At 46.9% G+C, this 26,834-nt stretch overlaps 1 protein-coding gene across 1 annotated transcript in view; it reads right to left on the bottom strand.

The window, feature by feature from the left end:
- Nucleotides 1-26,834, bottom strand: part of CORO2A (coronin 2A) — a 65,175-nt gene that overhangs the window by 20,010 nt on the left and 18,331 nt on the right. The window contains exon 2 of the mRNA XM_068552425.1: nt 9,125-9,325. Within this exon, the coding sequence (XP_068408526.1) occupies nt 9,125-9,325 (201 nt within the window). The remainder of the gene's footprint in view (nt 1-9,124; nt 9,326-26,834) is intronic.

The raw sequence follows: 26,834 nt of genomic DNA, 5'->3' as shown, positions 1-26,834 counted from the left end.
AGTGGCAGTCTTCAAGATTCTAGAATCTGAGTATGAAGAGTTCATTATATTGTTTTTAACCTACCTTTGGGTTTGAAAGTTTTTCCTAATGATAAAAAAGAACTAGAATAGAGCCTAGCTGCTGAAAATGTAGTTTGTAAACCAGCAGCATTGGCATCACCTGGGAATAGAGATGCCAGATTTAGCAAATAAAAATAGAGGCTACCTAGTAAAATTTGAATTTCAGATAAACAGCAAAGAACTTTTTAGGAGAAGTATGTTCCATGTAATATTTTGCTTACGCTATGAAATTATTTGTGAAAATATCTTGGCAGTTTCTTATAGAACTGAACATGTAACTACTTTATGATCCAGGGATTGCACTCCTAGGCATTTATCCCAGAAAAATGAACTTACTTATGTTCACACAGAAACCTGTACACACAAATGAAACTTCAGTTCCACAATAGACCATTCTTGTATATGTATGTATGTTTTCTAATTAATATTTTTATATTGCTATGTTTATTCTACTTCTTGAATTGATTCCTTTTAGGTATAAATTCTCTTCCTTCTCCCCTCTGATGTTTTGTTAGTGATATTCATGATACAATAAATTCAAATAATATTAAAAAAAAAAAAAAGAAACCTGTACACAAATGCTTATAGCAGCTTCATTCCTAACAGCTCCAAACTGGAAACAGTCCAGATGGCCTTCAACAGTGAATGGTTCGACAAACTGTGTGCAACCACACCACAGAATACTACTCAGCAATAAAAAAGAATGAGCAGTTGATACACACAACAACCTCGATGAATCTCTAGAGAATTATACTGAGTAAAAGCAGTCAAGTGCAAAAGGCTACAATACTGTATGGTTCCATTTGTATGACATTCTTAAAATGGCAAAAGTATAGAAATGGAGAACAGATTTGTTCAATTGATGAAAATTTATAAGCGCCAACTGTGTGTGTCCAAAAGGTGATATATGGGTAAGCAAAGTACTGGTTCTTCCCCCCCCACCCCCCATTGCAAGTACATTAGGAGGTGCTACCAGAAAAACACAAGTGACTCTAATTCAAAGTACTCAGGGCATGACATCCTAAGAAAGGAATGTGTTGTAGAATATGTCATAAAAAGGAGAATGCTGTGGACATTTGGAGGAGGGATTAAAAAGTGGCTCTTCATGAACATGGTACATATCTCCATTTACTTAGGGCATCTTCAATATTAGTCTTTCAATGATCCTCTGTAATTTTCTCCTAGTAAGTCTTTTTTTTTTAAAATTTATTTATTTTTGGCTGCGTTGGGTCTTCGTTGCTGCACGCGGGCTTTCTCTAGTTAGGGCGAGCGGGGGCTACTCTTCGTTGCAGTGCATGGGCTTCTCATTGTGGTGGCTTCTCTTGGTGCAGAGCACAGGCTCTAGGCACGCGGGCTTCAGTAGTTGTGGCACGCGGGCTCGGCAGTTGTGGCGCACGGGCTCTAGAGCACAGGCTCAGTAGTTGTGGCGCACGGGCTTAGTTGCTCCACAGCATGTGGGATCTTCCTGGACCAGGGCTCGAACCTGTGTCCCCTGCATTGGCAGGTGGATACTTAACCACTGTGCCACCAGGGAAGCCCTCGCCTAGTAAGTCTTGCTCATTTATTCTTAGGTATTCACTCTTCTCTTATTCTACTGAAAATATTTACATTTTCTAAGCACTCTTGGTATGTAAAAATGCAATTCATTTTTGTATTCTGATTTTTTATCCAGCCACCTTCCAAACACTCATTATTCTTTTTTTTTTTTTGCATACAGTTTATTTTGACAATCAAGATATGGCACAGTTCCATCACCCCCCAAAATACCTCCTGCTGCCCCTCTGTAGCCAACCCTTCCTCAACTCCAGCCACTGGCAACTAGTGGTCTGTTTTCCATCCCGATAGTTTTGCCTTTTCCAGAATGTCATATAAATAGATGCATACATATTTGTCCTTTTAAGTCTAGCTTCTTTCACTTAGCACGATGCATTTGAGATTCATCCTTGTTGTTGTAGGTGTCACTAGTTGTTCATTTTTTTTTGAATGTTTGAATTTTATTTATTTTTTTATACATCAGGTTCTTATTAGTTATCTATTTTATACATATTAGTATATATATGTCAATCCCAATCTCCCAATTCATCCCACCACCACCCCGCCTGCCACTTTCCCCCCTTGGTGTCCATACGTTTGTTCTCTACACCTGTGTCTCTATTTCTGTCCTGCAAACCGGTTCATCTGTACCATTTTTCTAGGTTCCACATATATGCGTTAATATACGATATTTGTTTTTCTCTTTCTGACTTACTTCACTCTGTATGACAGTCTCTAGATCCATCCACGTCTCTACAAATGACCCAATTTCGTTCCTTTTTATGGCCGAGTAACATTCCATTGTATATATGTACCACATCTTCTTTATCCATTCGTCTGTCGATGGGCATTTAGGTTGCTTCCATGACCTGGCTATTGTAAATAGTGCTGCAATGAACATTCGGGTGCATGTGTCTTTTTGAATTATGGTTTTCTCTGGGTATATGCCCAGTAGTGGGATTGCTGGGTCATATAGTAATTCTATTTTTAGTTTTTTAAGGAACCTCCATACTGTTCTCCATAGTGGCTGTATCAATTTACATTCCCACCAACAGTGCAAGAGGGTTCCCTTTTCTCCACACCCTCTCCAGCGTTTGTTGTTTGTAGATTTTCTGATGATGCCCATTCTAACTGATGTGAGGTGACACCTCATTGTAGTTTTGATTTGCATTTCTCTAATAATTAGTGATGTTGAGCATCTTTTCATGTGCGTCTTGGCCATCTGTTTGTCTTCTTTGGAGAAATGTCTATTTAGGTCTTCTGCCCATTTTTGGATTGGGTTATTTGTTTTTTTAATATTGAGCTGCATGAGCTGTTTATATATTTTGGAGATTAATCCTTTGCCTGTTGATTCATTTGCCAATATTTTCTCTCATTCTGAGGGTTGTCTTTTTGTCTTGTTTGTAGTTTCCTTTGCTTTGCAAAAGGTTTTAAGTTTCATTAGGTCCCATTTGTTTATTTTTGTTTTTATTTTCATTACTCTAGAAGGTGGATCAAAAAAGATCTTGCTGTGATTTATGTCAAAGAGTGTTCTTCCTATGTTTTCCTCTAAGAGTTTTATAGTGTCCGGTCTTACATTTAGGTCTCTAATCCATTTTGAGTTTATTTTTAAACTCAAAAATATGGTGTATGGTGTTAGGGAGTGTTCTAATTTCATTCTTTTACATGTAGCTGTCCAGTTTTCCCAGCACCACGTATTGAAGAGACTGTCTTTTCTCCATTGTATATCCTTGCCTCCTTTGTCATAGATTAGTTGACCATAGGTGCGTGGGTTTATCTCTGGGCTTTCTATCCTGTTCCACTGATCTATATTTCTGTTTTTTTTTTTTAAAGTTATACAATTTTTATTTATTTATTTATTTATTTATTTATTTATTTATTTATTTATTTATGGCTGTGTTGGGTCTTCGTTTCTGTGCGAGGGCTTTCTCTAGTTGCGGCAAGTGGGGGCCACTCTTCATCGCGGTGCGCGGGCCTTTCATTATTGCGGCCTCTCTTGTTGCGGAGCACAGGCTCCAGACGCGCAGGCTCAGTAATTGTGGCTCACGGGCCCAGTTGCTCCGCGGCATGTGGGATCCTCCCAGACCAGGGCTCGAACCCGTGTCCCCTGCATTGGCAGGCAGACTCTCAACCACTGCGCCACCAGGGAAGCCCCCTATATTTCTGTTTTTGTGCCAGTACCATATTGTCTTGATTACTGTGGCTTTGTAGTATAGTCTGAAGTCAGGGAGTCTGATTCCTCCAGCTCCGTTTTTTTCCCTCAAGACTGCTTTGGGGGCTTCCCTGATGGCGCAGTGGTTGAGAATCTGCCTGCCAATGCAGGGGACACGGGTTCGAGCCCTGGTCTGGGAAGATCCCACATGCCGCGGAGCAACTGGGCCCGTGTGCCACAGTTACTGAGCCTGCGCGTCTGAAGCCTGTGCTCCGCAACAAGAGAGGCCGCGATAGTGAGAGGCCCGTGCACCGCGATGAAGAGTGGCCCCCACTTGCCGCAACTAGAGAAAGCCCTCACACAGAAACGAAGACCCAACACAGCCATAAATAAATAAACAAATAAATAAAAATTTTAAAAAAAGAAAAAAAAATAGACCATTGAGTGTTTAAAAAAAAAAGACTGCTTTGGCTATTTGGGGTCTTTTGTGTCTCCATACAAATTTTAAGGTGATTTATTCTAGTTCTGTAAAAAAAATGCCACTGGTAATTTGATAGGGATTGCATTGAATCTGTAGATTGCTTTGGGTAGTAGAGTCATTTTCACAATATTGACTCTTCCAATCCAAGAACATGGTATATCTCTCCATCTGTTGGTACCATCTTTAATTTCTTTCATCAGTGTCTTATAGTTTTCTGAGTACAGGTCTTTTATCTCCTTAGGTAGGTTTATTCCTAGGTATTTTATTCTTTTTGTTGCAGTGGTGAATGGGATTGTTTCCTTTATTTCTCTTTCTGATCTTTCGTTGTTAGTGTATAGGAATGCAAGAGATTTCTGTGCATTAACTTTGTATCCTGCAACTTTACCAAATTCATTGATTAGCTCTAATAGTTTTCTGGTGGCATCTTTAGGATTCTCTATGTATAGTATCATGTCATCTGCAGACAGTGACAGTTTTACTTCTTCTTTTCCAATTTGTATTCATTTTATTTCTTTTTCTTCTCTGATTGCTGTGGCTATGACTTCCAAAACTATGTTGAATAATAGTGGTGAGAGTGGACATCCTTGTCTTGTTCCTCATCTTAGAGGAAAGGCTTCAGTTTTTCACCATTGAGAATGATGTTTGCTGTGGGTTTGTCATATATGGCCTTTATTATGTTGAGGTAGGTTGCTTCTATGCCCACTTTCTGGAGAGTTTTTATCATAAATGGGTGTTGAATTTTGCAAAAGCTTTTTCTGCATCTATTGAGATGATCATATGGTTTTTATTCTTCAATTTGTTAATATGGTGTATCACATTGATTGATTTGCATATATTGAAGAATCCTTGCATTCCTGGGATAAATCCCAGTTCATCATGGTGTATGATACTTTTAATGTGTTGTTCGATTCTGATTGCTAGTATTTTGTTGAGGATTTTTGCATCTATATTCATCAGTGATATTGGTCTGTAATTTTCTTTTTTTGTAGTATCTTTGTATGTCTGGTTTTGGTATCAGGGTGATGGTGGCCTCATAGAATAAGTTTGGGAGTGCCAAACACTCATTTTTCTAATAATTTGACTCCATGTTCTTTTGGTTTTCTATGTAGACAATCACATTAGTAAACAATGCGGTTTTACCTCTTCCTTTTCAATACTTATACCTTTAAGTTATTTTTCTAATCTTACTGTGCAGGCCAGCACCTTTTTGCTAAGTTTTGTTTTTTGTTTTTTTTTTGGTTTTTTTGGCCACGCCCTGGGATCTTAGCTCCCTGATCAGGGATTGGACCTGGGCCACGGTAATGAAGCGCAGAGTCCTAACCACTGGACCACTAGGGAATTCCCTAAAGGGATGTTTCTCACATTCCTTCTTTATGATCATGTTTGCACGATACTAACAAAGATATCAAATATCACCAATATCACCAATACTGGGACAAACTGATATCACGTGTTACATGATGTAATGAACTGAGGATACATCACTTGTTTAAATACTCTTGCCAAAAATGTATACCATGAACCTAATCACAAGGAAACAAGGGGACAAATCCAATTTTAGAAATGTCCTGCAGTATGGACACCAAGGGGGAAAGCAGGGGGTGGGGTGGGGTGTGGCGGTGGTGGTGGTGGTGGGATGAACTGGGAGATTGGGATTGACATATATATACCAATATGTATAAAACAGATAACTAATTAAGAACCTGCTGTATAAAAATAAATAAATAAATAAATTTTAAAATTGAAAAACAGAAGACAAAAAACAAAACAAACAAAAAGAGAAATGTCCTACAAAACAGTGGGCCTTAACTGCTTTAAAATGTCAATATAATGAAATAAAGTAGACTAAGAGATATGACAACTCAATATAATGCATGATCCTGAGTTAGATTCTGTACACACACATATGGAGAGAAAGATATAAAAAAAGATAAAAAGTAAATTTGGCAGAATGTTAACTATTGGTGAATCTAGGTCAAGGATAATCATATATTCAAGTATTTTTGCAACTTTTCTGTAGGGTTGAGATTCTTTCAAAACAAAAAGTTTAAACAATTCTGTTTCCTATATGTTAGTGAAATTCCCTTTTCCTAGTTTGCAAAGATTTTTTGTCATGAATGGGTATTGCACTCTATCAAATGCTTTTTCTGCATTTATAGAGATGACTATATGGTTTTTCTCCCTTCATTTGCAACGTAATGATCTACATTTATAGGTTAACTAATATTAAACCACCCTTAGTTTCTGGAATAAATCCAACTTGCTCAGAATATATCTTTTTTTAATTCAATGCTAGATTTGATTAGCTAACAATTTTGCATTCATCTTCTTGAGTGATATTGGCTTGTAATTTTTCTTTCTTGATCTGTTCCTGTCTGGTCTTGGAATCAAGGTTACACTGGCCTCAGAACAAAAGGGGAGCAGTCCCTCTTTTCCTATTCTCTGGAAATGTTTGTAAAAGATTGGAATAATCAGTTCCTTGAAAGTTACATAGAAATTGTCTGTAAAACCACATGGACCTAGTGTCACCCTTACGTGTGTGTTTGTGTAAAATATAATATAAAAAAAGTGCATAAAGTGTAAATGTTCAGCTTAATGAATTGTTGGAAAATAAATTTAAACATATAACTGCCATGAACTATTACTAGCACAAAGGAGACTGCCTGCTATGAAATACTTTCCAATAACTCCCTCCCTCCCCCAGGGGGTAACTATTATCCTGGCTATCCTCCCTTGCTTGCTTTTCTTTAAGATTTTTGTACCTACTTATGCATCCCTTAAAGTATAGTTTAATTTAGTCTGTTTTTAACTTTAGGTAATGACATTGTAATTTATTTGGTTTCTTCCCTTGACACTGTCTTTATGATTCATCCATGTGGTGGTATGTGTTTATATTTTGATCCTTTTCATAATTGTGTATATTCCACACTATGGATATACCATAATTTATTTATTCAATTCTTGGACATTTGGGTTTTTGCAGTTGTTTTGATAACATGAACAATGCTCCCATGCATATTCTTGTGTTTGTGTTCTGGTGACATAAACACACAGTTCTGCATGGTAAATACCTAGGAGTGGAATCTCCAAGTCTGTGCATTTTCCTCTTTAATAGAAACTGTCACACTTTGTTCCAACACACGTGTGCCAGTTTACCTGCCACCAGAAGTGCCTGAGAGTTCAGAGGGCTCCGTGTCCTCATCATCACTGACTATTATTAGATTTTATATTTTTGCCAATCTGGTGGGTTGCAGTGGTATCTCATTGTGGTTTATTAACGAGGTTGAGCACTTTTTCAAATGTTTAGTAACCGTTTGGATTTGCTCTGCTATGAGATACCTGTTTATTTTTTTTTTTCCCCTAGTCCATTTTATACATTCAGGAAATGAGCTCTTTGTCATGATTACTGTGCAAATATCCTTTCTCACTCTATGGCTGCCTTTTCCTTCTTCTGTTTTCTTTAAGAGAGATTTTTATTATGCAATTTTTAAAATAGTTAAAGGACCATTCAGGCTTTCTATTTCTACTTGAATCAGTCCTGACAAGTTATATTTTTTTGTAGGAATTTGTCCATATTGCCAACGTTTTTAAATATATTGTCATAAAACTGCTCAGATTAGTGTCTTATATTTTGAAGCTCTACTGATATTGCATTTTGTTTGTTTGTTTGTTCTTGGTGTTATTTGCACCTTCCCTCTTTTATTCTTGACCATCTCTCCAGAGGTTTGTCTATCAGTCTTTTCTAGGAACCAACTTTTGGCTCTTTTGATCCTCTTTAATTGATCTTTGATTCTCTTTCACTGATTTCTGATCTTTATTACCCCCTTCCTCAAACTTTCTTTGGGTTTACTCTGTTGTTCTTTCTCTAACTTCTTAGGTTGAATATTTAGTTGTTAATTTTATGCCTAATATAAGCATTAGTGCTATAAATTTCCCTTGAAGCACCACTTTCCCTGCATCCCATAAGTTTTGTGATGTATTTCATTCTCATTCATTTCCAAGTATTTTTAAATTTCTAAATGAATAGGCATTTAAAATTTATCTTTTGTTATTGACTTCTAACTCAATTGCATTGGGATCAGAAAACCTGATCTATGAGATTCCAATTTATATTTGTGATTTTAACTTCTAAAAGGGGTTCTAAGCCTGTTGTTTGTTTTTTCAGCGGATGCTTACTCATGGGGGCTTACATGCTTGGTGTTCTCAGTTGATGAATTTCCCTGATCTTAATCTGTGGGAATCCTGTTCACATTGGAAATGCTTTCCTCTGGAGAAACCTTCTACCTGCTTCTGCTGCAAACCAGAGGCACTACCAAGCCCGGATCCCTCTAGCCCCTTCAGAGATTCTACCTCAAGGCAGAAACTCAGGATTCCGAAAAGATCTGCTATTAAGTTAGTCTATATGAAACCACCATTTTGGGGGTCAAAAACTGTTAAATATCAGCAATTGCATATGGCCCAACTTACACCGTCAACCTTTGCCGCAGGACAAGCCTGTTCTTCCTGTTCACTTGCCGCTTACCTCTCCTACTTAAATTTCGGCTCAAGGTTTTTTTCCTTTCTTGGAGAGAGGAGGAGGCTTTGGAGACTTCCCCGGCAATGCATTAAGAATTAAATGTTATTCATGAATGAATTACTTTGCAGTGGGGTGGAGGGGAGGTCCTACGAGTCCTAAACAACTGCTAGAAGCTGAAATCCCAGGAGAGGTATACTTTTTCAATGAGAAAACCAAGACTCAAAGGGGTGAAATGACTTATTCATGGTCACATGGCTGGTAACAGGCAGGGCTAGGACTTGAACCCACATATGGAACCAAAACTGAGGCTCTTTCTACTCTCCCTCTGTCCTGCGCTGCCTCCAGAGAGCTATTTGGGCCTGAGCTTAGCAGGCATCCTTACCTGGTGCAAGGGGATGACGAGGAAGGCCCCCCCACCAGCACACTCAGTCACGACTGCAATGAAGTGGGGGTTCACAGCACAGAAATGATTGTCGTGGACGCTGCGGGTGATGGGCACGGAGTCGTAGCAGTTCTCCTTGCTGGCTGGTTTGCCAAAGACATGGCGGAACTTGGAGCTCCGGTACTGGGGGTGCCATGACATCTGCAGGAGACAAATGGGACAGAAGGGCTGTGAGGCTCGCAACCTGACAGCAGGACACACGGAGTCCCACCTGGAGAGGACATAAGAGGGCAGGACCAGGACAGTGGTCAGTTCTATGAGGACAGTGACGTGCTATGAAGGGCACCCAGGTGAACAGGCTATAATTGTGGCTACTTCCAGGGACCTGGTGAGATGGCACATAACTACTGCTGACCTGTTAGCTTTTCATCCCTTCGTGTGCGAAAACAAACAGGTAGAAAAACCGTAGAGAGAACTCATCCCGTTCCCTCCCCTATCCAGCACCTCACCAGACAGACCAGCCTCCCCACCCAGCTCAGCCCAGCTAAGTGGGAAATATTGTGTCCTCTGAAGCCAGCCTGCCCAGGCTCCAATTCCAGCTCTGTGCTTGCCAGCTGGGTGGGCAAATGACTTAACTTCTGAAGTCTGTTTCCTCATCTGTAAAATGAGGATAAAGAAAGTATCTGTCTCATAGACTTGTCATGAGGATGAAATGAGATGATACACTAAGATCCTTTGCTCAACAGTAATAATTACTACCACTATTATCATCCAGGCATCTTGACCTTCCCTCGTTCCTCATCCGGCCTTGTATTTGTTCACTCAATATTTACTGAGTACCACCTGTGCCAGGCACTGGGGGTCTGGAGAGAGCAAGCCTGAGCCCAGCCTTACAGGAGTGAAGAGTCCTATGAGTGAGGACATAAGCGGAGTCTGGGCCACTGGGACCCAGTGTGCTATAGGCAATAATGGACGTTTGTACATGGCAGTCAGGGAGGGCTTCCCAGAGGAAGTGACACGTGAACTGTGATTTGAAGGATGAGAAGGAGCTGGCCATGTAGGCTGGACAAGGGTGAGCTGGGGGAGAAGGTGTCCCAGGCAGATGGAACAGCCTGAGCAAGGGCCCTGAGACAGAAGCGAACGTGGAATGTTTGGGAAACTACATGTGGTTTGGTAAGATTAGTAAGGAGATGCTAAAAAATATATATATATATTCACACACACACACATATACATGTAAACTGGAAGATGTGAATGAGGAGAACACGAGCTGGAGGGGTGAGCAGGGCTAGATCATGAATGGCTTGTAAGAGGGTCTAGGGCTCATTAGTGGCCAAATATATGATATCATGTGGCCTCCTCTTGGCCCTGCTGCTGATCAGTTCAAACCCCCTCCCCTCAGTCTCGCTGACCCACTGGGCCCTCCCATCTACGCTCCCCATGCAGCCAGAGGGATTGTTCTGGACACCAAACCTGGCTGTATTCCTCCCTCCCTGGCCCCCACCTTAGATCACCCTTCAGTGCTCCCCATTCACTGCTGCCCTACAGGATCAAGGCCAAACTCAGCTTGGGTCCCACCCCATATCCCAAGATTTCGCTTTTTCTTGCTCATCTTCTAAACGACTCCTTCCAGACAAAGAACACCACACAGCTTCCCTGGTACCTGCTCCTGCATTTCCAGTCCTCTGGGCCTTCACCCTTGCCTTTCCCTCTGCTTGGCTTGCTCTTCCCAGCCCACTGTTGTCTGTACCCATCACTATGAGTCCAAACCCTTCCTTCCCCCAGCTCCCAGGTGCCCTCCCTTTACACAGCACCAGGTACCCATCAGCCTCGTGGCGGCAGGTCTGTCCTGTGAAGCTCAGACATTTCAACCTTCCTTTAGGGAGCTTTGCCCAAAACCCTGGCTGCATTTGCCAGAGCTACAGGAAGTAGCACAGAACGCAGGGACTGCCTAACAATGCCCATCCAATCCCAGAAAGGATGTAAGAAGCCTTACAGAAATAGAGAAAACACAGGTAGAAGGAAATAAAAAAAGCCGTGGTGAGGAAATGGGGACAGAAAGAAAATGCAGGAACAAAAAGAGATCACCTGAAATGGAGGGGGAGTCAAGCTATGATTGTGTGCTGCCAGGACCAGCACACAGGGGAGGTTTTGCGTCGGAGCTTCCTAGTGGTCAATTCGACAAGGGAAACAGAATCAGAAAGGGATTTACTCAGTGTCTGTAAGATAAATGCCTCCACTTGCTAAGGAGCAGCACAGCTTTTCTCTGCACTGAGCCCTGAGAGAAACAGGTCCTAAGGATCATCTAAGGAAAGAAGAGCAAGGATAATGATCTCCCTGGGGTCTTGGCAATTAGTGGCAGCTGAGGAGTTGCCTGGGGCCTGAGCTGCGGGTGGGAAAGTAGGGGGCAAGTCAGCAGGCTCAGCTCCTGGGCCCCCACCCCTGCCTCGCCTTGAGCAGCAGTTGGGGGTGGGGGTGGGGGGCGTCTGTCTGTGGCCCACGGTGATGCTCACCAGACACTCCATTGCTCCCCTCACATCCCAGCCTCCTTGCAGTTAGGCAGCCACTATTAGTCCTAGCTAGTGGATCGTGGGTGGAAGTGATGTGTGCCACTTCCAGGCTGAAGCATGTAAGACCTGCCGGTGACCCTCCAGAACTCTCGTCCTTGGCTGGAGGGATGAGGAGGCCACATGTTCCAGATGGTGCAGCTTCCATCCTCCTGGGTCCCCAAGGGACTGTGTGAATAGGGCACCTTGCCCCAAATTGACTCATATAGCATGACAGAGAATTAAACTTGTAGAGTGAACCACAGAGAAATAGTGGGGATGCTTGTCACAGAGCATAAGCCTACCTGTCCTGACTAACACATTGCCCCAGGCAGGCCCAACCAATGGTAGACAGGCAATGGCTGCCTGTGCTTCGTGTGGCCAGGGCACAGGAGCCTGCAGCGAAGAGGTGGGCAAGCAGGCAGGACCCAGATCCCCTCAGGAGCCGTGTGAAAGGACTTGGACTCTGAGGGCAATGGGAGCTGCTGCAGGGGTTACAGCAGGGGAGGGGGAGGACCAGTTTTCGCTTTTAGGTGGATTCCTCTGATTGCTGAGGTAATCATGACAGTCGCCTGGGCTGAAGCAGGGCAGAGGGGATGGAGAGGATGGGATGTGTTAGTGAAAAACATGGGAGGGGGATAAAGCAGCCTTGGTGCTGTGCCCATGGTGGGCTGTGGGGTGAGGGGGCCAGTCATGGCTGCTGAAATCAACATGACCTGGCCAGCATCAACAGTCCTGGCTCCTCTGGCCACTCCCAGCGCTCTCCCTTCACACCTGGGGGACGGCTCTGGTTCCAGGTTCAGGGTCAGGGGCCATAAGAGGCCTGGGCATGCTCTCCTGGAGCTCACAGTCACCTCCATGGCAATAACAACTCTTAGTCTTGGGTGCTTGCTATGTGCCAGGCTCCGTTCCAAGTGCTTCCCCTGTATGAACTTAGGTGCTACCTTGCTCCCTGTTACAGATGCAGGGGTTGAGGCAGAAAAGTGAAGCAACCTTCCTGACGTCACACAGCTAAGAGGTGGTGCAGCTCTGTCTCTGGAGCCCTCAGCTCCAGATAATGATGACGAAAGCTCTTTCACACTCATTACACCCTGGATCCTACCTCAGCCCCCAAGGGGAAGTGTCATGACCATTATTGCCCCTACTTCACAGAAAAGGAAAACGAGGCTCAGTAAACCAAGTGGACGTCCTCTGGCAAAGGGGCTATTGGCCTCCACTGATGAGGCCGGCCAGCCTCCGAGCAGCGTTCGACCCCTGTGCCGAACTCCTCTCCCCCATCCCACCCCACCTGGCTCCAACACCTTACCTCCACTGCCAAGGTTCTTCCAGACTTGTAGCCATGAGGGAAACTTACAGAAGTGGGTGGGTGGCACCAAGCCAGGTGGGCCGTCTCTCCCTTTGCCCCAGGTATAGGACTGTGCATGCATATATGTGGGTGAAGTTTGTGCGAATGTGTGTGCACTGTGTGTGTAAGTCTGTGTGTGAACACTGCACTGATCAGGGTGTTCCTACGTGCTCGTGTACCCCTGTGGGTGGGTGTGTACCTGTGCATCTGTTTGGGTGTTTGTGTCTGTGCATGTACTGCACATGCGTGCCTGTGTTTATCAGTGCATGAATGAGTTTAAGGACTCAGCAATTCAGAGAGCAGGAGTTTTACTTTCCCCACAAGCAGGCACTTGCCTGAAAATGAGGACCATAGCGGACCTTTAGCACTGTGAGGTCCTCGCCCATGGGCTGGGCCAGAACACCGATCCGGGCCAGGTTTACCCCACGCCACTTGTCCTATCCTGCCCAGTCCCATCCAGCTGGGCCCACGTCAAAGCCACAGCAGGTCTTCTTAGGCGTAGCGGGCCAGCCCACTAGGGCACAAAGCAGGGGGTGGCACCCATTCTGGCTGCTGCTATCCCAAAGGTGCTTAGCTGGCCTGATGCCATGGGATTAGGCTCTTTGTGCTGTGAATTCCCTACCCTGCAAAAAGATTTAGTCATCGCTGGGTTTAACACCCCACTGAGTTTATTTTTTATCTATTTATTTTTATTTTTTGGCCGTGCCGTGCAGCATATGGGGAATCTTAGTTCCAGACTAGGGATTGGACCCATGCCCCCTTCTGTGGAAGCGAGGAGTTTTAACCACTGGACCACCAGGGATGTCCCCACTGAGTTTATTTCTCAGTGCCTGACAGTGGAATGGCTTGCTGCCTGTCCTATCCCTTACAACTCTCCTGAGGCCTGTTGTCCCCATTTGGTGCAGAGGAAGTGACTTGACCAAGATCAAATTAGTAGGAGGAGTGGAGATGGCAAGCAGAAGCCAAGACGTGGTCCAGATGCCCCTCTTCCCACCTCGTGCTCCTCTCTGATGTGTGTGAGAGAGATGGAGACAGAGACACAGAGATTTTCCTGCCTGGCCCCAGAAGCCTATCTTCCCAGCCCAGCCCTGAATCATTGCAGGACAAGGGTTAGCTGCAGGGTGGCTGAAACTGAACCCAAACTGGGTGTGGTACAAAGCAGCATAATAGATTATTCATTAATTGCGCTGTTCCTGGCCTCAGGGAGAATGAAATTACCTGATTTGGTCTTTGAACGTCAGAGGTGGGGAGGAGTCTGGCATTCCTGGCTACCATTGTCCTCTTAGTAAGTTTCTGTTTCCACATTTAATATTTGGAATTGTATTTTATTTTTTCCCTTAAAACCTGACCTTGTGGTCATCTGAGCTGCCCCCAAACACGCCTCCTGGGAGGGTCTGAACCACCACACTTACCTCAGCCGCAGTTAAAAGAGGGAGATTACAATCACAAGTTTCCTAGCTTTACAAAGTGAAAAAAGATTACCATAAGGGTAAAGGACTCTGTATTTGAAGGTGATCTACAAAGCAAGAATTAACACGATACATGCCTAATTATGGGTGGGTCCCACGTCTTGACTCTAATCCTGGGTTGACAATTATCCATCATAGAGTTTATCTAGATCCTGGCCTTGACCCCAAACTTGACAGGAAAGCACCTTTTTAATTCACCCTAAGTCCTTACCAGGGCCTCTGATCCACCCACAGGAGGGGGTGAGATATCTGGCTCAGGATGCCAAGGCCCAGTTGAGGTCAAGGTCCCCCTGCTGTCAATGCAGGTCTCTGCCTAACCATGGAAGCAAGAAGAGACCTTGTCGCTCTCCACAGAAGGAGGGTGACCAACTGTTCTGGTTTGTCCAGGATGCGTGTGGGGTGGGTATTCCTGGGATGCAGGACTTTCAGTGCTAAAATCAGGAAAGTCTCACGCAAAAAGGGGAAAGTTGGTCAAATTGGGACTTGAACCCGGACAAACCCAGATTGTGACTTGAACCCATGGCCTTTTTTTAAAAAAATTAATTAATTAATTAATTTATTTATGGCTGTGTTGGGTCTTCGTTGCTGCGCACAGGCTTTCTCTAGTTGCGGCGAGCCGGGGCTACTCTTCGTTGCGGTGCGCGGGCTTGTCACTGCGGTGGCTTCTCTTGTTGCAGAGCATGGGATCTAGGTGTGTGGGCTTCAGTAGTTGTGGCTCGTGGGCTCTAGAGCACAGGCTCAGTAGTTGTGGCGCACGAGCTTATAGTAGCTCTGCGGCATGTGGGATCTTCCTGGACCAGGGCTGGAACCCGTGTTCCCCTGCATTAGCAGGCAGATTCTTAACCACTGTGCCACCAAGGAAGTCCTTGAACCCATGGTCTTTTAATTGAGATCACACACCTGGTCTCAGGACTTAATGAAGCTCAGGTTCTTGATGTCTCGTCACAGAAAGAATTCAGTGAGAGGCAAAGTGACAGGTAAGAAGTAGGTTTATTTAGAGAGAAACACATTCCACAGACGGAATGTGGGCCACCTCAGAAGGTGAGAGGCCCTGAAATATGGGGTGGTTCGTTTTTATGGGCTGGGTAATTTCATAGACTAATGAGCAGGAGGATTATTCCAACTATTTTGGGGAAGGGGTGGAGATTTCCAGGAATTGGGCCACCATCTGCTTTTTGAACTTTGATGGTTGCTTTTTGAACTTTGATGGTTGGCCTCAGAACTGTCATGGCGTTGGTGGGTGTGTCACTTAGCTAATGAATTACAATGAGCATATGAGGCTCAAGGTCTATGGGAAGTTGAATATTCTGCCATCTTGGACCTAGTTGGTTCTAACCAGTTTTTGTCATGTTCTATGGCTATGCCATTCTTTTAAAGGTTGTGCCCTGTCCCCTTCCCTCCTGCTTCACTGCCACCTATCATAGAGGCCTCCAGAAAACTGTCACCCTATTTATGTGCAACGATTCTACAGTAAGTCACTAGTAGCCTTGACTCTGACAACTTGCCTGTGAGACTGAAGGCTCTAGAATGAACTTCTTAAAGAGCCCAACATCCTGAACCAAAGAACAGAACACCTCAAAGCAGAAAAATCCAAGGTCTGTAAAGTGCTTATTCTGTGCAGGGTAAAGGGGCAATTCAGTCACTGTTCTCCGCATGTGTACACTTCTCAGGGAAATGGCTGAGAGCGGGAAAGGATGAGATGACACGATCTTAACTGGTTGCTAAAGCACAGGGCAGTGGTTTGTAACTTTGAATGCACATTAGAATCACTTGAATCAGGTCACTGGGTATGGGACCCAGGCAGCAGCTCTGTCCAACACGGGAGTCTCTAGTCACACATGGCTTCTAAATTAAAGTTAAAATCAATTAAAATGAATTGAAATGTAAAATTTGGCTCCTCAGTTGCACTACCATTTCATGTGTTCAAGAGCCACACGTGGCTACCGGGTACCCAACTAAACAGTGTAATTATAGGACATGTCCACTGTGCCCATGTGACCTTGGGCCAGTTACTTAATGTGTCTATTTCCTCACCAGTAAAATCAGGCATAATAACAAATAATAGCTAACACATTGCTTACTATATGTGAAGTATGTTCCAGGTACTAACTGGACCCTGACAGCAATCTGGTTAAGTACAGGTGTTAGAGAACCATTGACTGAAACCGCCCGCCCTGGCCAGGCACGATAATGACCGCTTGCAAGAGTTATCTCACAACAGGAGGTCCCAGTAAGGAACATGGAACTAACAAGCTACTGCCAGACAGAAGAATTCAGGAGGGTCCAAAAGGAGGGAGCAGACGCCAGCCTATAATATATCCTACCAACCTCCCAGAAACTTTCGCGCTGGAATCAATCTTGGCTGAGAGATGTGCGCCCCCAGGAAGGACCCTGAGTCAGACCAAATGCGGACACAAGCAAGATGATTGGCCAGAGACAACCTGGAAACTAACCTCATTATCATAAAACCTGAGACTGCGATCCACGTGGCAGAGCAATTCTCCTGGGTTCCTTTACCCCACTGCTCTCCACCCAGGCGCCTCTTTCCAATAAGGTCTTTTGGTTTGTCAGCCCATGTATCTTCTCGGACAATTCATTTCTGAGTGTTAGACAAGAGCCCACTCTTGGGCCCTGGAAGGGGTCCCCCTCTTCCTGCAACATTATTATCACCCCATTTTTACAAATGTGAAAACTGGGGCACAGATAGGTTAAGTAACGTGCCCAAAATCACACAGCAAGTAGGCGGCTGAGCTGGAATCCAGAACCGAGCTGTTTAGTCCTGGGTCCACACTCTCCCACAGGGCTGCCCTGAAAATTAGATGAGATAATCCGCCCAGTACATGGAGCAATGCCGGTGCATACTTAGTCCTCAACAGATGTTTGCTGTGAAGACCGCTATGGTCCCAATGTTTACAGGACATTAAGATTTGATTTAGTACATGACAGGTACGTGCTGAGAGCCCAACATTTTGGGGATCTGAGTAAAAATCCCAAACCAGAAAGTGCAAAGCAGCCCACTAGGTGCAGAATTCCGACCCTCGGTGCTCACCACATTGATGAGGCACGTGAGAAGCTAACTAACAATCCCTGTGGATTCAGAAGAACCCGGAGAGGAAAGGCATTTATTTGTGCATGTCTCTGGCAGGGCTCTCCAGGGTACAAAAGCCCGCAGCCTCCTAGACCTTCCTTCCCTTAGTTCCAAAGGGCAGATTCAAACAGTTACTAACCAGGGAGATGAGGGAATGCAGAAACAAAGGAAAAGCAGTCAAACAAAAGTGCAGCGATAAAGCAGAGTTCTGCTTCGTCCTCAAGGGATATACGGGATATACATAACAATATATCTTTGAGTTCTTCTAAGGGAACTAAGGCCCTCACCTAAATGAAGGATGGTAACTTCAGGTTGAGCAGGAGATTCCTGCAACACCACCCTGTTACCTCACCACCAACCAATCAGAAGAAAGTCACACACCCTGAAGCCCTCACCCTGGATTTTGCCTATAAAAACTCTTCCCTGAACACCACGGGGGAGTTTGTGTCTTTTGAGCGCGAGCCCCCCGTTCTCCTTGCTCAGCCCTGCAGTGAACCTTCCTCTGCTCCAAACTCCGACATTTCGGTTTGTTTGGCCTCACTGTGCACGGGGCACACGGACTTGGGTTTGGCAGCAGAGGCCAGCAGCCTCGCTCAGCCCTGTGCTGTGGGGCCTGAGGGTCTTGGTGGGAGTGGGGGGGCGAAGGGCGGAAGGGCAGAGGAAGCCCTTTGGTTCTCTCCATGGGCACGGCTTTCCCAGGCAGGAAAGCAGAACCATGCTGCCTTGGGGACCCCACCACCCCCGCCAGGCCTCAACCGCCTGGGGCCCATCAGCAGTGGAGGCTGAGGCACCCTGCAGCCAGCATGGAATAACAGTCCTCTTTCCAGGTTCTATCTGTCTCGAGCACCCTCCCACCTCTGCCTTTATCACCCCTCCTCCAGCTCTGCGGTCCTTCTGGTCCAGCACAGATGCCTCCCTGCAGGCCCACAGGAAATACAGGCTGAGTCAGAGAGAGAGCCAAGAAAATGCCTCTTTCCTCCTGATGAGATTAGGCCTGAGGGAGCACCTCCCCTCCTGACATCTGACACTGCCCAGAGCCAGGTGCCTGGGCCCGGAGGAGGAGCAGGGCATCTCCTGAGATGACCTGGCCTCCCCTGCCACCCCCGTGCCCTTGCTCTTGACCCTTTCCTCAGGCTGTGTGAGGCCCGGCCAGCCTCTTCTCTCCGTGACTCCGTTCCTCCTCCACCCCAGCCCAGGCCTCCTACCCTGCCCCAACCCTGACTCTGTCATTTCCCTTAAGACTCCCCCAGCCCCAGGTCCCCTCTGTCCTCAGGATAAAGCCTTCAGCTGGACTTGGGTTTTGAGGTCCCTGCACATTCCCTGACGGCCTTCCCCTCATCTCCACACACCTGCCCTTTGAGCCACACTGGCTTATCTGCTCTCCCCACAAAGCGTTGGCTTTCCCAGACACCCCATCTTTGCTCACATCCCTTCTCTCTGCCTAGAGCCAAGTCAGCCCAGACCAGTCTGAGCTGGTAAGTCAGCCCAGGTAAGTCGAAGGTTGGCACTTAGCTGGGTTCCCAGGATGCCCCCTCCTCTCACTCCACCTTCCTGGGCCCAGCTCAAATAGAACCACCTCCAGGGGGCTTCCCAAGTTCCAAGGCCTGAGCCATCTCTCTAGCCTATGAGGTCCCCCATCCTGATACACAGGGAGGGGAAAGAGGAGGCAACTGGTTCAAATCCCGGACCCTCATTTGTCTCTGGGCCCCAGCATCCTCATCCGTAAAAGAGTACCCTCGGATCTACCTCATGGGGCCTTGTCCAAGATTAAATGAGGTAACAGATGTAAAATGCCTTGCACGTGTCTGGTACTGTTACTGAACACAAGTTCATGTGCCTGACACACAGCGAGGCCAAAGCAACCAAAACGTCGGAGTTTGGAGCAGAGAAAGGTTTATTGCAGGGCCAAGCAGGGTGGCTTGTGCTCAAAAACCCCAAACTCCCCGATGGTTTTGGGGCAGAAGTTTTTATAGGCCAAATTTGGGGCGAGGGCTGCAGGGTGTGTGACTTTCTTCTGATTGGCTGGTGGTGAGGTAACAGAGCGGTGTTCCTGAAATCTTGTGCTCAGCCGGAAGTTGCCACCCTCCACCTGGGTGGGGCTCTTAGTTCCTGCAGAAGAGCCCAAAGATATTGTTAGGTATATCCCTTGAGGAGGAACCAGGATCCTGCTTTAATCACTGCAGTATAGTTTCTTGACTGTTCCCCCTTTGTTTCAGCATTCCCTATTTCCCTGGTTAATGGCTTTTTGAATCTGCCCTTTGGAACTCTGGGAAGGTCTAGGAGGCTGAAGCCTTTACCCTGCAAGTAAGAAACGGGGGACCCGGAAAGGCTTTTGTGCCCAGGAGCCCCACAGGGTCCCGCTCGGTTTCAGTACTAAGTAGAAGGTCAGCTGATGGATGCTCCCTTCCTTTCCTCCTGTCCTGCTCCCTGTGTTTCTCCCATCTTTCCTCCATCTATCTATCCATCCATCCATCCATTGGACTGTCAACGCCAGTCCTCTCCCTTCAGCTTTGCCCACCCACAGGCCAAACCACACAGGCAGGCACCCAGGGGGAGACTGACTTGGCTCCTGGATTGAGCTTTCACTCACTCCACCGGCCTTTCCTGAACACCCCTTCTGGGTACTAGGAGCCAGGGACTGGGCCTGTCTCTTCCATAGCAGGCTTGCTGGTCACGTTGGAGAGCCCTAATTCTGATGCCAATTTGCTACATGACCTTGGGCAAATCTTGTCCCCTTCTTAGGTTTTGTTTGCCTACCCATAAAATGGTAACACCTCTGCCCTACCCACCTGTTAGGACAATTCGCTGAGGGCTCTGCAGCCCGCATGTGCCAGACCTGGGGGGCCCGTGAGGGCAGTGGGACTGCCTGCCTGGCAGCTGCCCCAGTCCTCAGAGCTGTTCCTGCCTTGACCCTCTGGAGACACAGAGCAGGCCTTCTTCCTGTTTATTCCCCCTGATCAGGCCCTGACCAAAACTCCACGAAGATTTATTGCCCCACAATTTCCTTATCTGTGAGTTTCGAGAGACAAGGGTCACGGAGACTTTTTAAAGATGCCTCCCAGAGGTTGAAAATCTGGCAGCTCTACTTCCTGCTTACTGTCCATTCTCTGGCAGAACTTCTGGATCTGTCTTTGGACAGAGAGGGACACTGAGAAACAAAGAGGGAAGGTGCCTTGTTTAGAGCCCCACAGTGATCCTGGAGTAGGGCTGAAGCCCTGAAGCTCTGTTCTGGGATGGGCACCTGGCCAGGGGGCCTGAATTCTGTCGTCAGTGGACCTACAAATCAGCTCTCACCCTGCCCTGCTGCAGGGACCTGGGGCCCAGAGTGAGTCCAGGCAGCATCACTGGGACCTTCTCTGAGTCCAGCCTGTGCTGGGTACCATGGGGCAGAGGCAGGAACGATCCTTACCCCCCAGGAGCCCAGACTGATGGGAAAGGCCAGCAAACTCAATTCGGGGTAGCAGGGAGATTGAAACCTGGCGAGCGGGTAAGGGCTGCTAGGAGTCTGTGTTTGAGCTAAGGCTTCAAGGCTGAGCAGAGCGAGCCCAGCACAGAGTAGGGACGGCACTGCAGGTGGAAGGCTCTGCACTGAGCCACGCGGTGAGGGGTGGGCAGGCAAAGGCATATCCAGGGAACCCAAGGGTCCAATTCAGCTGGGGCCTGAGCAAATGCAGAGGAGCAATGAGGGCCGTGACTGGAAAGGTGTCGGGGCAAGGCTCTGAACGCTAGCTGAGCTGGCACCTGAGACCACGGAGGGAGGTGTCAAAGTCTATAACCAGGGTGTGACCTGCCAGGGCTGAGGTGGATTTAGCCCCTGCCATTAGGGAGGGCAAGTATTTTCTTTCCTCAACTGTGGGCTGTGCCTAAGGAAGAAATAAGTGGGTTCATTTCATGCCCAGCTCCAATCTGCTGGAGGGGCTGTGGAATATGGTGAGAGGAGGAGGAGGAGGAGGATTCTGAGGTCTTCCTTGTCTGGACCCAGGAGGAGAGGACCCTGACTGATCAGGGAAGAGCTGGCGGATGGCTGACCAGGAGTCAAGGCCTGATCTCCCTCCACAGATCTCAGCTCTTTGAGAGAAACATGGAGCTGGGAAGCCCGGCCTCGAGGCCCATTCCTGGGCCACTTCTCAGCAGCTGGGGTTTTAGATCAGAAAATAGCTTCCTTTCATCATTCAACCCATTTCCCTGTGGGAAGAGTCCCCAGGTATGACTGAGGGCTGCCTGCTCCTGCCCGAGCCTGGGCAGCCCAACCCTCCATTTCCTGGACCAGCCACACAGGAGGGTGATGGGAAATTCCCAACTGCTTCTCCCCAACCTGCGTATCAACCTGGAGATAAATGCCACTGTGCAGCCTTAATCAATTCCCCAGGCAGTGTCTGCCACAGACGCCAGGAGAGGGTGGTGAGGACTTCTCCCCATTTCCAGCCTCTCTGGGCTCTGCCCATATCTGTTCAGGCTGGGCCTGCAGGCCAGGGAGGGCAGGAGGGTGGGAGGTTCACTGGAGGACGAAGAGTACAGGAAAGATGTCAGCACCCTGGGCTGAAGAGGCACTTCTGCCCCGAGACTGACTCTGCCAGGACTGGTGACGGTATCTCATTTACACTTTGCAAGAATCTCTCCCAACAGTGGGTCTCAAACTTGAGAGCACATCAGGGGCCCCTGGAAGGCTGATTAATACCCAGACTGCTGGGCCCATCCTAGAGTTTCTGATTCAGCAAGTCTGGGGTGGATCCTGAGAATTCTGCATTTCTAGCAAGTTGCCAGGTGGCACTGATGCCGCTGCTCCAGGGACCACTCTGAGAACCACTGCTCTACAGCCCTGCTGTATGATTTACAAAGCCCTTCCCGTTCACTATTCCATTCACTCCTCACAGCCGCCTTGGGGTGGGGAGAACTATCCCCACTTCCTGGGTGCAGCGAGCTGCACTCAGCTCAGAGCGACGGAGGCACTTTCCCGAGGTTACACAACTAGTGGGAACCTGACCTCCAAAGGCTCTGTGAGCACACAGCCAGTTCCTAACTCGGGGCCACTTGGGGCTGTGATCCTGGGATTTCTCTGTCCAATACTCTTTTAAATACACAAACGCGGGTTCAGGCCAGCACTCAAGAATCGCGCAGGTGTTCCCACGACAGCTTCACCACCTGGACAGCAGGCATGGAGGGCAGGTAGTCAAGACACAGGCTTCAGAGTTAGAGACCCGGCTACCAACCCAACTCAGCTTCCCTAAGTCTCGGCACCACACGGCACCTACCTCTGGCCGGGCTGCTGTGAGATGAGGCAAGTAGTGGAACAGAGCCTCTAGCCTTGGCACACAGTGAGGCCTCAACAAGCCAGTGGGCCCAGACAAGAGCCGGGGTGGGGGGAGTGGGAAAGATACCAAACCTCTCTGTGCCTCGGTCTCCTTATCTGTAGACTAGGGTCAATAACAGAACCTACCTTATAGGGGAATCATAACGATTCCATACGGTTATCCATTTACATTGCCTTAGAGCGGTGCCTGGCATGGGGCAAGTTGTGTGTTAGTGTCCTATGTACGGTTCCTTTGCTAAACATGATATTTTAGCACTGAATGCACATTTTTCATCCATACATGTAAGCAAACCATTAATGAATAGAGTAGGCTACAGTGAAGTCAAAATTAAAAAATCATGGCGGGATGACTGCACAACAGTGTGAATGTGCTTCACGCCACAGAATGGTATACTTAAAAATGGTTAAAATGATAAATTTTATGTTTTGTATATTTTACCACAATAAAAAAAAAAAAAGAAAAAAGAAACAGCAGCACTGAGGACTTCCCTGGCGGCACAGTGGTTAAGAATCCACCTGCCAACTCAGGGGACATGGGTTCGAGCCCTGGTCCGGGAAGATCCCACATGCCGCAACTAAGCCCGTGTGCCACAACTACTGAGCCTGTGCTCTAGAGCCTGCGAGCCACAACTATTGAAACCCGCGTGCCTAGAGCCTGTGCTCTGCAACAAGAGAAGCCACTGCAATGAGAAGCCTGCGCACCACAACAAAGAATAGCCCCTGCTCTCTGCAACAAGAGAAAGCCCGCGTGCAGCAATGAAGATCCAATGCAGCCAAAAATAAATAAAATAAAAAATAAATTAATTAAAAAAAAAGAAAGAAAGAAACAGCAGCACCAAGCTAGATCAGCACCCAGCTCTCCTGCACTCCTTCACTGGCTCCACCTCTGCTTCCATGATTGTTTCCCCAGGGAGCACCTGCTTCTTTTAACCCTCCCTGACCCCTGGCCTTAGAGTCGGTCCCTGACGTGACTTCAGGGGGTGGGGGGCAGGTTGGTTGCCCCTTCACCCTTTTACTCGTGGCTAGTCAGGGCCTTCTCTGCCTAGGCCTCATGCAGAAGGGGCCCTGCAGGGTGATGATCCTCGCCCCTCCTTCAGGCACCTTCAGGACCGCCTCGACCTTCTCCCTGGCAGAGGGTGGCTTTTCCCATCATCTTCCCTTTGGCTTGCTTGCCCTCTCTATAGAGCTGGCTCTGCTCCTTGTGATGAAGGAAGGGGCCCCTTGAGGGAGCAGTGCCCTCAATAACCAGCACGTACTCCCACCGGGCTTCAGCTGGGAGCCCTGCTCTGTAGAGGGATGGTGCACAGATATTCTGAGATCAGGGGCCCGGCTCCATTCTGCTCTGCCCTCATCGGCTGTGTGACCCTGCTCAAGTCATTGTCCCTCTCTGTGCCCCTGGGCCCTATCCATAAAATGGGAATGTGCATCCCTGCCTGAAACCCTCCTGAGGCTTTGGGAGGCTCTGAAGGGAGAATGGAGGCAAAGGCGCTTTCTTTCTTTATTACACAGAGGACACTCGAGATCAATATGACAACGTCGAGAGGTGGCATAGCAGTGGTTACAGACATAGTCGGGAGCCCACCTGCTGGGCTCAAACATCAGCCCCACCTCATACCAGACGGAAGACTCTGGACAGGTTAGTCAGCCTCTCTAGACCTCAGGTTTTCCATCTATAAAATGGGGTGGTAATAGTAAATGAGTTCATACCTGACAAGCATTTACAACACTGCCTGGCACATGGTAAACGCAAGGTAAATTCAAAATAAGCAATAACAGCAACAACATGAGATAGACCTAGAGAGTATTATGCTTAGTGAAATAAGTCAGACTGAGAAAGGCAAATACTCTATGTTATCACTTATATGTGGAAGCTAATAAAAATAAAACAAACGAATGTATACAACAAAACAGAAACAGCCTTACAGACATAGAGAACAAACTAGTGGTTACCAATGGGGAGAGGGAAGGGGGGAGGGGGTGATACAAGATTAAGAGATACTAACTACTATGTATAAAATAAATAAGCATCAAGGATACATTGTACAGCACAGGGAAATATAGACATTATTTTGTAATAACTTTAAATGGAGTATAATCTATCTATAAAAATATTGAATCACTATGTTGTACACCTGAAACTAAGAAAATACTGTAAACCAACTATACTTCAATAAAAGAAAAACTTTTTTAAAGAAGTAATAATGGTAACTTCTATTGACTGCTCACTATAAGCAGGCACGGGTTTAAACTATTAACCTGTATTAATGGATTGAAATGAATATTTAGGACTTTGAACAGGGCTTACAGATTAAACCAGAAGCACAAAGTGCCCATGTTCCTTTTCTCTTCAGAGAGGCGACACCTAAAGATCTAAAGATTCAGGAGTGGGAGGGGTCATCTGTGCTGGGAGGCATGAAAATCCCCTTAACTGGATGAAAACAGAGGAAGCCTTATGCCCCTCCCCCAGCCCTCAGTGCCAGTTTAGAGCCTAAAGCTCTAATTCTCGTCTAATCTAATTCTCAGCCAGACCCACTAATCCCCTCTCTCAAATGATCTTATTACGTCTGGGGGCAAGAAACAGACACAATAACCCAGGACTGCCCAGGGTCAGGGACCCAGGGAGGCATGCAGCCCAGCTCTCTGCTCTCCTTTCCACACCATTCCATCTGAAAAGTCTGCATGTCTCGGCTTGCATCATTCTGCTGAAGGGAAGCTCACCCCTTCCGGGGGGCAGGAGAGCTCAACCGTTAGACTTCCTCCTTCTACTGAGCGGAAATCTACAATTTCCCCCACTGCCCTGTCTCCATCCCTGGAGCCCCACATCCGTTTCTCTGCCCCACGACAGCCCTTCCAGAGATCTGAGGCCCCTGACACCTAACCCTGGGATGGCTCTGCTCCAGGTTGGGGAGTTTCTTGTGTGACTCAGTTTCCCACCTTCGCCCCATTTTGGTTGCCTCACAGTAATGCTCCAAGCTGTCCCCACCTTTCACCCAGTTTGGAGACCAGACCATACCCAAACCCTCCAGATAGGGGCAAAGAACCACTCAGAAGAGCAGGTCTCCAAAAAGATCCCAGACTTCACATCTCAGAAAAGCAGCACTGGCCAGACCCCCAGAGATCACGAGGTACGAAAGGGGAAACTGAGTCAGCATGCCCAGGGCCACACACACAGGGCAGAAGCAGGAATGGGATCCAGGTCTCTAGCACTCCCAGCCCAGGAGAGTCCTCTAAGACACGGAACAAAGTCCCCTTTGATCCTGTGCCTGGATACGGTGTCAAATATTTTGTTTCTTATCTGTGCTGCTGTTCTCAGAGGAACAAATTCCAAGGATGGCTGGGGAAGAAGGTCTTCTAATTGTGAGGCTGAGGGTCATTCACCCTAGCTGGGCCCTCCTGAGGCTCAGACCTTTGAAAGGTGGGCTGCGTTTCTCCAGAGTGTGGTTCAGGCTGGGAAAGATGGGGCTCCTTAGGGTCAGGAGAAGAGACAGACCCCAAGTCTTTGCTGCTAGAAAGGCCAGTAGAGCATGAAGGGTAAACTGAAGCACATCAACTCAACCCATATTTTCTGTTGGAGACAGACCCCCATGCTGGGCTCTGTGGGCCCAGAGGTAGCTATGGAGTCTTTGCCCTGGGAACGGGTAGAAAAATGGAGAAATCGCATCTCACTCGAACAAAGTATGATCACAAAGGTGGTGGTGTGTCAGAAGTGGCAGCAGCATAGAAAAGACCAGGAAGTTACAGCAGTGGGCCCCAAACTGTCTTGATCATTTACTCCTTCCAAAGGGAAAAAAATCGAGCTCACCCACCCCAATATATTATATTATATACAAGTAACCATAACCTGTAGACATAAGGTACAATATATACAAGAGGTGAGATTCATCATTAACCAGAGTGACTGTAAATCTCTATTTCAAATAGTGTCCTCCCCCACAAAAAAAATCTTGTGCT

This window comes from Eschrichtius robustus, chromosome 10 (genome assembly GCF_028021215.1).
Source record: "Eschrichtius robustus isolate mEscRob2 chromosome 10, mEscRob2.pri, whole genome shotgun sequence".
Classification (NCBI taxonomy): Eukaryota; Metazoa; Chordata; class Mammalia; order Artiodactyla; family Eschrichtiidae; genus Eschrichtius; species Eschrichtius robustus.
Note: the sequence above shows the minus strand (reverse complement) of the source record. Positions and strands in the feature narration are given on the sequence as shown.